The sequence below is a fragment of the Gossypium arboreum genome, chromosome 13 (assembly GCF_025698485.1).
Source record: "Gossypium arboreum isolate Shixiya-1 chromosome 13, ASM2569848v2, whole genome shotgun sequence".
NCBI classification, from domain to species: Eukaryota; Viridiplantae; Streptophyta; class Magnoliopsida; order Malvales; family Malvaceae; genus Gossypium; species Gossypium arboreum.
The window spans coordinates 117,247,136-117,261,770 of record NC_069082.1 but is presented as its reverse complement, the minus strand read 5'-3'; the positions used below and the strand labels follow the sequence as shown (position 1 = coordinate 117,261,770).

At 30.9% G+C, this 14,635-nt stretch overlaps 1 protein-coding gene across 1 annotated transcript; it reads left to right on the top strand.

Moving 5' to 3' along the window:
• The first annotated feature begins 2,462 nt into the window (after positions 1–2,462).
• Positions 2,463–11,109, top strand: LOC108464141 (protein TORMOZ EMBRYO DEFECTIVE). Its single transcript, XM_017764257.2, has 15 exons — positions 2,463–2,612; positions 3,008–3,324; positions 4,079–4,261; positions 4,379–4,528; positions 5,227–5,444; positions 5,639–5,927; positions 6,250–6,384; positions 6,518–6,636; positions 7,562–7,718; positions 7,882–8,128; positions 8,213–8,289; positions 8,453–8,572; positions 9,464–9,594; positions 9,665–9,839; positions 10,412–11,109. Exons 2-15 carry the CDS (start codon positions 3,028–3,030, stop codon positions 10,793–10,795), a joined length of 2,682 nt encoding a protein of 893 aa, XP_017619746.1. The 5' UTR covers positions 2,463–2,612; positions 3,008–3,027; the 3' UTR covers positions 10,796–11,109.
• Positions 11,110–14,635: the final 3,526 nt, after the last annotated feature.

The window sequence follows — 14,635 nt, the reverse complement described above, 5'->3', positions numbered from 1 at the left end:
TATGCATATCGAAATTCAAATTATAAAAATTTTCAAAAAATCAATTGAAATAACAAGAGAATTAGTAATAGAGACATGTTTTTTTCTTTGAAATAGTGCCTGCTCCAACATATGAAATTATCATATTATCTTTATATTTATATAAACTATTAAAATAATAAAATGTAATAACACAATATAGAAAAAAAAGTAACATATTTTTATTTAAATATCTTTTGAAGAATTATGTTTAAATATTTACTTGACGTTAAAAAAATAAAAATATTAAAATAAGTAGCAAAAATTAAATTGAAGTGGAGTAGATCGAGGTGAGGATAGATGTATCCAATAGAGATAATAGTTGTTTACAAGATTTTGCATCCATAATAAAGCATGATGAATGGTGGAGCAGAGTATGTCAACTATAGAGTGGTGACGGATTTAGCAATATTAACCCCCGCCTTGCTCAATTGTCATCCCTAGTTGATAGAGAAAATGAGGTAATAATCTTTATTTTATTTACAATTAATAGACTAATACCCTAAATCAAAATAAAATAGAATTAAATTTATCTTTAAAATCTTTTTAACTTTCTACCTTATCAATTTTTCTCATCTTTTATCATAAAGTCGCATTGTCATGTTTACGAGAAAGTTAGATTCTAAAAAAAACAATTGATATATTAAATATTGGAATTACTTTTGAAGTAATTAATTTTTTAATAAATTTATTATTAGTGAATATACACCACCTAATTCTTATTCTAGCTCATAGAAATGTTCATGGGCCGGGCCAGGTCGGGTTCGGGTCGGGCTCAATTAAAAAATCATGCCCATTTATTGGGCTCGGGCCAGGCCGGGTCAAAAAATAGGCCTAAAATTTTGCCCAAGCTCGACCCGGATAAAAATACTAAAACCCGAGCTCGGCCCGACCCGCCCGTATTATTTTTATATTATTTTTAAATACATATAATACATCAAAATACTAAAATATCAAAATAAATATTTTCCAACAAATTGAAAATAAATTTTAAAAATATGTAGACTTAAATAACACTAAGATAAATGCAACTTAACAAGCAAATGCTTCTAAAATAATAAAAAATTAACAAATGCCTTTAAAATAATAAGAAAATTAACAATAAAATAAATTTTATACAATATTCAAACAATAACAACAAAATAGTAGCAACATAATAGTAAAATAGTAGCAAAATAAGGAGAAAATAACAAGAAAATAACATTCAAAAATATTTAAAAAATGCAGATTTTTTTGTCTTTTAGTGAATTCGGGTCAGGCCGGGTCGGGCCGGGTCCGGGCTAAAATACTTTACCTGAGGCTCGACCTATTTTTTAAACGGGCCTTATTTTTTTGTCCAAGCCCATTTTTTGAGTCTATATTTTTGCCCAAATTCTCTCACATTTCGTACGGGCCTTCAGGCAGGACCGGGTAACCCGGCCCATGCACACCTCTATTTTGCTCCCATGAAATTCAATGTGGCCTTACATGGGCTTATTTTATGAGCTCATTGACTGTCCAATTTTCATGGGCCGCTAGACCTCCTAAAGGGCTTTCTTCCACTGCAAATATCCAACAAAGTAATTAGTCAATATGCAAGTTTTAATGACCCAACAATTTGAGCTTATATCTACTACTTTTTACACAATGTTTAATATTGATCATAACTCCTCCTCAATTATAATGCGTTTCAACACAATCGAATTTAATATTTTTATATTAACAACAATACTTATATTAATTAAATTAAGATTCAATTGACTTAATTTATGTATTTTTAATGTCTAGTGTTTCTTTTTTTTTAAATTGATTTTTAAATATTATAATTTCATCTACCATGTATACTTTTTACTCATTAAAATTTGTCATTTTCTTGACACACAAAGAAATGACGAGCATTTCGTATTATTAAATGTAAATATATATTAAAATATAAAATATTTCTCATTGTTATTGAATTATAACAAAATAATGTAACGAAGAAGACAATATAAGTATAAAAGTAAAAATATCACCCACATTGTAATAAAAATTATAAATTAATACATAATATCTAACTATTTAGACATAATTATACTAGAATTTTAATATTTCATCCAAATAAAATTATGTAGCATTACTATGATATAGGTTATTTAATTCATCACTAAATTTTAAATAGTTTTAAGTGAGTTTTTAAAATATAAATATTGTATGAAATAAGTTATTGTATTAGTTTAATGCTAGTTGGAATAGATAATGTCATTAAAATTTAAGAAGGCTATTTGTCTAACCCATTATATCCAAGCTCCAAATATTATTCGAGTAGTAAGTACATAAACTCTTACCAAAAGGGCTTGATTGATACGATACGATACTCAAATGATTTAATTAAAATATTTTGAAGTTTGAAGATAATTTAGAATTTAAGCAGTAATATGAGGAGTTCTAATGCAATTAATCCAATCATAGATTAGAAAGGTTTTCTAAAATTTCGTTTTAACCATTCTCGACCCGCTCCAAACTCCCTTCTTTCTCACATACCCGCCGCCAAACAAGCCTCTCCCTCCCTTCCGGTCCCTGACCCAAGCCTTCTCTTGGCTTCAAGTTGCCGACTGGCCAGGAAACCAAATAAGGTAATTTTGAAACCCTAAACTTAAGTTAATATTGTGCACGAGTCATGGGATTTTGAGTTATTTGCATTACTTTGCTATATTTGATTTTCTGTTTTCAATCCTACTGCTTGCTACTTTGTCTCATCTATACTTTATCCCTTTACTTTGTTGAGAAGAAGGGTTTTTTCTTGAAGCTATCGGTTTAGAGGAAATAGCAGACCGTTGTCGCTTCTGTTTTCTGTTACACTGCTATTTGCGGTCACTATCCTCTGCTATTGATGTGAAACCGCTATTGTGGTTTCTCTGCGGTGGCAGAAGGTGCTGCTACTACGAAATAGCGGCTGTGGCACTGATACGCCACTGCTATTTGAAACTCTGCTAAAAGAAATCATTAAATTCTTTTTCTCACCTTTCAGAAAAGTAGAGAATAGAAAAAATGGCGTCAGCAACATTAAAAAAGAACTATCGCTGCTCTCAGTCGCTGCAACAGTTTTATAGTGGCGGCCCATTTGTGGTCTCATCAGATGGCTCTTTCATTGCTTGTTCGTGCGGTGAATCCATAAAGATTGTGGATTCATCAAATGCCTCCACGAAATTTACCATCGAGGCTGAGTCCAGTACCATCACGGCATTGGCTTTAAGTCCCAATGATAAGTTGTTATTCTCTGCTGGACATAGTAGGCAAATTAAGGTCTGGGACTTGGATACTTTCAAATGCCTGCGCTCTTGGAAGGTCAGGCTTATTTATTTGTTTGCTTTTTTTTTTTTTCCTAAATAATGTTATTAAGAATTTAAACTTGTTCTTTGGCTCTACAACTGTGAAGCCAAAAGGTGGGATTTGGTGTTAAAGCAAATTATGTCTTTGAAGAATTAAAAATGTGCCATTGTAATTTTGCTAGGAACGAAAGTTTAGCATGCTTTTGCTTAAATGAGGTAAGTATTTTGAATTAGTTCAATTAAACTGCATAGAAAAATTCAGTAGCAAAAGTAACAATGGAATGAAGCATTAATTATTATAATGATTTCTTTAAAATCGCATGACTTATAAAGTTCATATATTTTTCAGTCATATTATAATGAAGCGCTAATTGTTATAATGACTTGCCAAGTTCAAGTTAGCGGTCTTGTAACCAACATCAATTTCAGTGAATTGGTCTTAAAAGATACGCTAAACATGTGCGTTGGAATATATTCATTTCTTTGTACTTGAATGCCTTGAAACCTTGTTTTTTTTTTTTTTAAAGTGAAGAAGAGTGACACATAAGAATGGATCCCAATTTTTACCTACCTTAGGACATCTTTAATTAGGTACAATGACATTTTATGATCCAAATCACTGATTTCACATTGAGGGGGAAACACAAAGTGGTTGTTAAATGTATAACATAAGTTTTATATTAGTATTAATTTATAGTTAATATTGTTATGTTCACAAACTTGGCAGAGCTTTTGGCCTTCTTTTTATTTTAATATTTATCTTTGAGTAGGGGCATGATGGTCCAGTAATGGGTATGGCTTGCCATGGCTCTGGTGGACTGCTTGCAACTTCAGGAGCTGATAGGAAAGTTCTTGTTTGGGATGTTGATGGTGGTTTCTGCACTCATTACTTTAAAGGTCATAAAGGTGTTGTGACTAGTATCATGTTTCATCCTGATGTAAATAAAAGCCTTGTAAGTAGTACCTCAGTCTATTTAGACTGCCTTTTTTTTCTTTTTGACCCTTGTGCTAGCAATTGGTTTATGCTTTTTAAATGTAATCTGTCTGAGCCTTTTTCCTTGTTCCTGTAGCTTTTCTCTGGAAGCGATGACACTACTGTACGGGTCTGGGATCTTCTAGCGAAAAAGTGTGTTGCAGTGCTAGAAAAACATTTCTCAGCAGTTTCTTCTATGGCTGTGTCAGAAGATGGATGGACGTTGCTAACTGCAGGAAGAGATAAGGTAGGGGCAAAGTTCCTTCAATCTTGATATAATTATTTTATAAAACGTCTATTATACAGATTTAAAAATAAATATTTGTAATCAATCTTTTTGTAGTTGTGATTTTGTGTCATTGTATGCATATAGTAACACTACTAAACAGCGAGAATTTCCTGTAAATGCCACTAAGACTTTTGACAGCTTTAATGCTTTTTGCGAACCTTGTAGATTATTTTAAATTGTGGTTTTTGATTCTTCTATATTTTTATCCCTTCAATTGTTTCGTTTAACCTTGTCAAGTTTCTTCTTCGGTCTGATGTCTATCTAGTCTCTACTATAATATTTTGGAGTATCTTCCTAATGCTTTGTACTTCTAGGGATTTGTGTTTACATTTGCCTAATTTCTTTTCTAGTATATTTTTGATTCTTCTATATTTTTATCCCTTCAATTGTTTCTTTTAACCTTATCAAATTTCTTCTTTAGTCTGATGTCTCGCTAGTCTTTACTATAATATGTTGGAGTATCTTGCTAATGCTTTGTACATCTAGGAATTTGTGTGTATATTTGCCTAAATTCTTGGGTGCTTTGCTTTATGTTATGTTTGACTGGAGTGTATTCCGCTTTTTTCTTCTAAACTGAAGAAAGTTGACCAATCATTTGTAGCAATTCAGCTGCATTATCAAATTTTCAACCAGAAAGCTTTTCTTTGTCATCTCAGGTTGTAAATTTATGGGACCTTCATGACTATAGATGCAAGAGTACAATACCTACTTATGAGGTGCTTGAAGCTGTTTGTGTAGTTTATTCTGGGAGTCGGTTTGCCTCGTCTCTGGGTGCATTCCTCCAGCAAAGTGGAAAGAAGAAAAGCAGATCGACCGGAATTTATTTTATCACAGCTGGTGAACGTGGAATTGTACGCATCTGGACCTCTGAAGGGTAATAAAATGGAATTATTATTGTACTTCCTTTTTTAAAAAAAATCTTGCTGAGGATACCTGTCTTCAATTTAACATGTGCAAAATAAATTTATTTATTTCCGTTTGTGATTCTTTTGGTATCCCCTATGAAGATACATGTCTTTGCATTTATATATACTAAATAAATCTTATTTTTATCATTTACTTTGACAGTGCAGTTTTCTTGTATGAGCAAAAGTCCTCAGATGTTACTATTAGCTCAGCCGAGGATGAAGATTCAACAAGGGGTTTCATTAGTGCTGTTATGCTACCCTTGGATCAAGGATTGCTTTGTGTGACAGCTGATCAGCAGTTTCTCTTTTATTCTCCAGCGGAGCATCTAGAAGAAAAGTGGTCTTTAAAATTGACCAAAAGGCTTGTGGGTTTCAACGATGAGATTGTGGATATGAAGTTTCTTGATGAAGAGGAACAATATCTAGCTGTTGCTACAAATCTTGAACAGGTGCTGTAGTAAGCTTGCTGGTGGTGCATTTTGACATAGTGCTACACAGGAATTAGTTATCTCTATATTTAATGATTCAATTGTTAGCTTGATTTCAAATTTGGATTTAATTGTGCTCCTTGTTGGGCCTTTTCCTTCTTCTGTACCCAGTAATATTTGATTGATCTCTGCTGGAATTTCTTATCGGGATTTATTTTGTTAATGTGTTTCTCCTTCAAGGGGTTTGCTGTGTGCCTATATAACTTTACAGACATTTGATGTCTATGAATTTATGCGGATGAAAGTGTAAATGTCTAATTTGTATTAATTTACTCATATGCAGGTTCGAGTGTATGACCTTTCCTCCATGTCATGTTCCTATGTTTTGGCTGGTCATACTGATACTATTCTATGCCTTGATACATCTATATCAAGTAATGGAAGAAGACTTATTCTAACTGGGAGTAAGGACAATAGTGTACGGTTTTTCTTCTTTCTCACTTGTGCATATAAGCTTGCCACTAAGTTTTGCCTATGTTAGGGGAAAGGCTGGTTCTGACATTGCTAATAAGTTGGACTTATTTTTCTTCATTTACTTTTTCTTTTTATAGGTAAGGTTGTGGGAATCAGAACAAAGGTGTTGCATAGGACTTGGCATAGGTCACATGGGAGCGGTTGGAGCTGTTGCTTTTTCCAAGAAGTGCCGAGATTTTTTTGTCAGTGGCAGTAGGTGAGCACTTATCTTGGGAAGCCTTGTCTGTTTGGAGATGCAATTTAATTTTACCACATATGTGCCTTCAGTTATGACTGCTTCCAAACTTATGAGTTTGTCAAATAACATGATGCTTGGTTGCTGATTATTTTCATTCTATATTTGTGGTGGGAGTGAAGTGCTAAGATTTAACCTTCTCTTATATGATCTAACAGTGCTTATTGTTCCTCGACTTGACAAATGAAATTAGGTTTTGGATTGTAGTTGACTTGACTTATGATACACAGTGCATTATGCCTTCAAAACTGTCTGCCAATTATGCTTGGTAGCATGACATTAGATCGTGTTTTAACTTAGTGGCTGGAGTATTTTTAGATGACAATAAAGACAATAAGTTCATGATGCATCTTGGACCTTGTATTTTTGTAAGTTATGCTACATGATGGGGTCATATTTGGTTAGAATTGTGGATTGGTTGTTTTAAATTTGGCGCTTTAAAATATACTTGTTTTGTCCTCCTATCTTCTATGTTTTATGCATGTAACCTTATGCTGTGTGGAAGTAGAAACAATAAAAGGAAAACATAAGTATAGAAGCTTTTAATCATAACTGCTGGATGCAAATAAGCCCCTCTAATCCTTGCCATTCAAACTCATTAAAAAAGAGCACCTGCTAGTCGTATACCAAAGAAAAAATAAAACATAGTTAGTACCCTTAACTAAAATAGAACAGGAAACATAAAGAAAAACATTTCTAGATAATGAATGGAGATAAATTCTGGAGTGCTTCTATGACATCTTTATTTTTTGCTTATGTTATATCTTTATATTCTGGAGTGCCTCAATTCCATACTTTTCCTGATATAAGAATTTATGTTTGTAAATTGTTGCTAAGGTTGTGGCTTATTGATTTTATATTCTTACACATGTACCATCTTCTTCAGTGATCGTACCATTAAGGTTTGGAACTTTCATGGACTCTCTGATGATATTGAAGAGCCTATTAGTTTAAAAGCAAAGGCAGTTGTAGCAGCGCATGATAAAGATATAAATTCTCTGGCTGTTGCACCAAATGACAGTTTAGTGTGTAGTGGTTCACAGGTTAGTAGGCAATACATCTTAATCAACATACTATTTAGTTATGGTATTATTGATTTTTTCCTTTTATTAGAGGGTGCTGAAACTATATATATTATATCGGACGCATGCTTTTATGATTCCAAAGATAATTTTAAAAGGTTAAATGTGTTTTTCTGGCTGTTAGGATCGTACTGCTTGTGTTTGGAGGCTTCCAGAACTGGTACTTGTGGTTAAGTTTACAGGGCATAAACGAGGGATCTGGTGTGTAGAGTTTTCACCTGTTGATCAATGTGTAATAACAGCATCAGGTGACAAGACTGTAAAGATATGGGCTATAGCTGATGGTTCGTGCCTGAAAACATTTGAAGGGCATACATCAAGTGTATTAAGAGCATCATTTCTTACACGTGGGACCCAGTTTGTATCATGTGGTAATAACTTCTTTCTCTTCACTCATTAGGATTTTCTTCCATTTTAATGTTTTGGTGACATTTAGCATGCAATTCATCATTCAGGTGCTGATGGGTTGGTTAAGCTGTGGACAATCAAAACAAATGAATGCATCGCTACCTATGATCAGCATGAGGACAAGGTGTTGAGTTATACTTTAATTCTTTTAATGTTTGGGTTACTTTCTTTTTCATAGATTTGACAGGATTCTGTGGGAAATACGATGTTATACCGTTAATAGATTTTTAAGGACTTCATTGTGCTGTGTGGTATTAATTCTTTTTATGGTAAAATTTGGTGTGCAGGTTTGGGCATTGGCCGTTGGGAAAAAGACAGAAATGTTAGCAACAGGTGGCAGTGATGCAGTGATCAATCTGTGGCATGATTCAACTGCTGCTGAGAAAGAGGAAGCTTTTCGTAAAGAGGTGTGTCCTCTATACTTTTTGTACCTAGATATTATTTCCCCTTGAAGCATATTGGAATATAGAATGGGACAAATTTAATACTAGGCCTTTGGATATGCTAAGTGACTGAGTTACTTGTTGCAAATATGTTTCAATGTTGATTCTTGAATTTTTTTTAAAGATACCTGGAATATGCTGTTACAAATAAAAAAGTAAAGGTTTTCTGTAAGACTAGTATATTTTCTTAAGGGGTTAAATTACTATTTGGGGTCCGAACTTGGCAACTTTTCTCACATTGGGACTATACTTTTTTCCGGTTCAAGTTAGGCCTTGAACTTAGCAATTGTTCCTACACGGGGGATTGAACTCTAGGGTTTTCAAGGAAGAACTTGGATAAAAAAAGTTCAAGCCCTAATGTAGCAACAATTGCCAAGTTCAGGGCCTAACCTGGACCAAAAAAAAAGTTCAAGACCCAATGTGGGAAAAGTTGCCAAGTTCAGGCCCTAAAAAGTGATTTAACCCTTTCTTAAGAGAAACTCAAGCTGCAGATTAGAAGGAAATAAGAGTTAAAACATTTCTAGAGCCTCCTATATACTTTTCTTTTCTCAACTTGTTTTAACCAGACTATGAAATGAAACGGATAAAAATTATTTTATCTTGGATACACGACCTTGTTCAAGCCCGAATATTGATCCTTCTATTTTCCTTCCCACTTTTGAGTAACTCCTCGGGCTTTGTGAAAGTACTTGGAGCTTGGAATAAGACCTTTTGTGAAAGTTAGCTTTCTGTAGGATCCTAGCATTGTTGTGTATCAACTTTGACTGATATGATGAGGTCCTTTTTTCCTTCATTACATATTGTTATGTATTATTGCACAAAAAGTTTTAAATATGTTTTTCCATTCTGACACAGGAAGAAGGGGTTTTGAGAGGGCAAGAATTAGAAAATGCACTGTTAGATGCTGAGTACACAAAGGCAATACAAATTGCTTTGGAGCTTAGGAGGCCTCATAAACTTTTCGAGCTGTTTTCTGAGCTTTGCAGGTTAGTATTGCCTAATCATATCTGTTTTCTGAGTACGCAGAACATTTTCTCATAGCAGAATGTGATATAGGAAGAGAGAAGCTGGGTACCATATAGACAAAGCCCTTCATGCCCTTGGCAAGGGAGAATTTCTTCTACTTTTTGAGTATATACGAGAGTGGAACACAAAGCCAAAGCTGTGTCATGTTGCCCAATCTGTTCTTTTCCGAGCTTTCAACATTCTTCCTCCGACAGAGATTATCGAGGTATTCTATTGTAATATTCACTTGATGTTAATAGCCTCATTTGGCTGCAGGGAAGATGCATATGGCTTTGGATAACCCATTATATTTTACCAGTCCCACCACTAACTTTGAAGCAAAACATTAAGTAAAAACCATTATCATATAGCTTACTACAAATTTAAAAATGGTTTAGGTTTACATTTGGTCATTGTTTCTTTGACATTTTTTTTTCTATGAAAATTTTTAAACGGAAACCAAATGAATGGTTGAATCATATTTTACTAAAGATCAAACGGTCTGTTATGTTCATAATAATAGTTTACTAAAATTGTTTCAAATGAAGTTCGTATTTACTGGTTTATTGTTTATTATGGAAGTTGAATATTAGTGTTCAATCTCTTTCAAAATTTTTATTTCTGCATCTAAATGCGCTTTTTTCTCCTAGTATCAAGACATTCTTTAAAGAAGTAATAGCAAAAACCTTAACCATTGTTTTAGGTTTTCTGCTTGGTTGATTGAAGGTTAGGTGTTCATTTTGTTTGATATTTTAGCTTTTTACCGCTGAATTTGTGCTTGAATAAACTATGTTGCAGATAAAAGGCATTAGTGAACTACTTGAAGGTCTTATCCCATATTCTCAGAGACATTTCAGCAGGATAGACAGGCTTATAAGGAGCACATTTCTGTTGGACTACACTCTTCTTCGAATGTCCGTTATTGAACCCGCGACTCAGGATGATTTGAAGACCAAATCTTTATTACATTCCGAGAAAAATGAGGAAGATGCACTTTTAACAGATAATGCAGAAGAAGATCAAAAGCAAGTTTCCGAAGAGCAGAAACCAAAGGCCTCTGGGAAAAAGAGGAAATCTCACAAATCTGGAGACCATTCACGCTCACATAAGAAGGTCAAGGACAGCTCAACTCATGCAAATACTGCAGCTGTGCCATCGCAGGCATTACGGGATTTAAGATAGTGTTCTCCTTTTTCCTGATTTGCATGCATGTTGGCTGATCTCTTGAGAAGTTTACAGTACAGTTGTTTCAGAAGGAAATGCATCTTCCAACCCCATCGAAGAACAATTTTGAAGCATCCCTGAAAAGTAAACAGTTTAGGGGGTTACAAAGGATTGCAGTTTTTTTTATGTTTAACTTAAGATTAGTCTATAGATACGTCTACATTTCTAATCCCTTCTTTATTGTAGAATATATGATTTTTTCTGCCAACTCTTTTAGTTGTAGTGTTGACTCATACCCCGAGTAATGTCAATGGACGCACTGTTTGTGGTTCCATTATTGATTTCATATCTATATTAGTATGACTTTATTTCGTGCTTTGCATTTTTTTAATGATAAAAAGAATTCGAAAATATAGTGATCGGAGTTGATGGTTTTTAAACCATAATTAATTACACTCACTTGAGAAGGAAATTATGCGTTTGGTGGGTTGCAATTACTAAATTAAAATAGAGGGTTTTGATTGATATGTTAACTGATGATTTTTCTTTTAGAAAGTTATGAAAAAATGGAAAAAGAAATAAACCTCCATAAAAGTCATTGCTTTTTCATATATTAAATATAAATTTTAATATGAACTTATGTGACGGTTTGATGGTTAAATGTGTTCACTGTTTTTGGTATTGGATTTGAGTCGCATTAGTTATGTTTGTTGTTAAATTTTGTTATTTTAAATAAATAATATAAATTTTTTGTAAAAGTTAATTTGAATATATAAATAATATCTTAGATATTAAAATAATCTACAAATTGAAAGATATTAGATATAAAATTTTAAAAATATAAAATATTAGTGTGTGGAAAAAAGATGTTTGCAAATAATATGGTTATATAAACGAGGAGAGTTTTGTAGTTTTACAACATCAAAACTTGCTTCTTTAAAAGCTTATCTTTTGGATTTAGGTTGAAAACTTTGTTTGAAGATAGAAGTTGGTTATTTAGTTTTAAAGAATAAAAGGTAATGTTGGTGGTACATAACCACTTTGAAATGATTATTAAACTCATTTCTTAGATTTTTATATTAAAATTACATTATATTTTTTATTTAAAAAATAAATTAATTCCTATCGTTAGATATAGAGTAAATTAGTCATTCTATTGAAAACATCATTCATCTCTATAATTAAAACTTGTCTATATACATTAGCACGAGGTATATATAGCATATCACATGTCATTGTTTGGTTATGTTATCAGTTATACCATTTTTAACACTAAAAATAGATGAAAATTTTAACAAAAGAATCAATTTGCCCTTTGATCTAATGTACATGGAATAATTTGTTCATTTCTTTGAATAGAGAGAACAAAATGCAATCCCACACTTAATAATTAATTTTTCAAAAATTAATTTCTATTTTTTAACTATAAAATGTGAATAATGTAAGTGAAAAATATACTTTAAAACAAATGTTAGATAATTAAATCAACTTTTTAACTTAAAAATGTTGACCCCCTTCCTTTTTCTCTATATTTCTTATCTATACTAAAAAAAATTATGAAAAGAATATCAGACCAATTGTTTTATTTATACTATTATTTAAAATTAGAATTTTGTTGGTATCACAAATTAATCTCATATCAACTCAATTAAGGAAACTACGAATGTTTTTTATATTTAAAATAAGATATATTATTTAATAGTATTTTAATCTTACTATTAAAAATCAATAAAAATATACATATGATGATATTTGAACCCATACAAATTGTATTAATAAAACATTAAATATAGCACTCAACCAATATTTTATTTTAATATTCTTATACATCTAAATTTTATTACCTCCATCAATTTTATATCTATACTATTATTTAAATCCATTATTGGATTGATGTCACGAATCAATTAAGCATCAAATCGGTTAGGAAAATTACGAAAATAACTTTTGTATTTAAAATAAGTTATATTATTCGAGGGTATTTTAATTTTCATAGACGGTAAAACAGACCTAGAGGACACCTTGATATACCAAGAAAATTAATATTAACACCATGATAAATAATTGTATTTATTTAATATTCTTAATTTGATGTATTTATATGTTTAAATTTTCTTTACTCAAAATTTAGTTTGAATTTTGTTTTTATCATAATTTTTTAATTTTATTATTCTACATATTTCATGTGTTATTATTAATTAGTTTCAAACTATATATTTCATTATTTATTTAATGATATTTTTAAACATACCTCTTTATTCTAAATATGTAATTTCCACAAATATAATAAAATCTTAGTATTTATTAAAATTTTATATTTTGATCATTTCTTTACTAGTAAACTTAATCTCAAATTTAAATTTGTAGTTCATTGTTTTGTAAATTTAGTCAACTCTTTAACTCCAAATTTAGTCAACTCTTTAACTCCAAATTTTTCGCTAAAATTGATTACTTTGGTTAAAATATATTTCTAAGTCATTATAATTTTTTATATGTTTAGAATTTAGTCTTTTTATGAATTTAATTTTTTTTATTTTTCGATTAAAGTTTAAGTGTAATTCTTAATACTGTTAAATTTTTTATTAAATTCACTAATATAATATTTTAAAATATAAAAATAATAACTTAATAGTCATATAACAAAAAATCATTACAATAAACCTAAATTTAATAAAAAATTTAACAATTTTAACAATTGCAATTGCATTTTAAATTTGAAAGAAATTAAAATTTTAATGCAGAAAAATAAAAGTACTTAAAACTTAAGGATGATTTCCATGTGAAAAAAGAGTTAGATTTTGAAAAATAAATGTTTAATTTAATAAGAAATAGACCAAAATGAAGAAAAAGAAAACTCGAAAACAAACCCGCTAAAAACATACAAGTGTGAGGATCATGTTTAAACTGCATAACCCAAAAAACTATTGGTGGGACATTGTGATTTATTCAAATTTACAAAATCCGATTAAATTCATTAAAATTAAAAATTTTAGTCTATTGGATCTTTAACTTAGTTTTTTTACTTAAGAATTAGAAGAGCGATATAGATAATTCTAAGTATTGTATAAAAAAATGAGTGAATTAATTTTTGCATATTAAATTAAAAATTAATTGGTCATTTTATTAAAATTTTCATCAAGATGATAAAATTACTTTCTATACGTTAGTTTAAGGTACACGTGTCACCGTTTGATTATTCTATTAATCACACTAGTTTTAAAAGTACAAATAAATAATTTTTTTGAAAAGTAAATTCATTAATTCACTCAATGAATGGAACTATACAATTTAGAGAGAAAATAATAGACACTCATCGTAGATGAGGAAGGACAAACTCCACCAACACAACAAAGACTTTAGCCTCAATATCAATATAAAATTATGACACGTTGACAATTAATTTTATCACAACTTAAGTACGATATATCTGGAGTGATTGTAAACACTTAATGTGATGGTCCAAAGAAACGAGCAAAAATCAACAAAAGAATCGAGCGTTCACCAAATTAAAGAGGACGACAACAAAATCATCTTTAAAATCACTTATAAAACTAAGATTACATGCATAAACAAAACTAAAAAATATACAATAAGAGCAGACAAAAGCTTCTAAAACTGAACACTTATTAAATAATGAAAAAGTAAATAAAAAATATATAAAATTTAAGACAACATAGGTCCAAATCAACACGAAATTATTTATTATTATGAAATACTATCTAAAGAGAAACAAATTAAGAAATTGTTGACGAAGAGCCTCTCACTTTTTAAGAAAAACTATTAGGCCGTTGAAGTTTTAGTGAATGAAAGACATCGCCATTTATCTATCATAAATTGTAAAGATAAGAAATATATCTA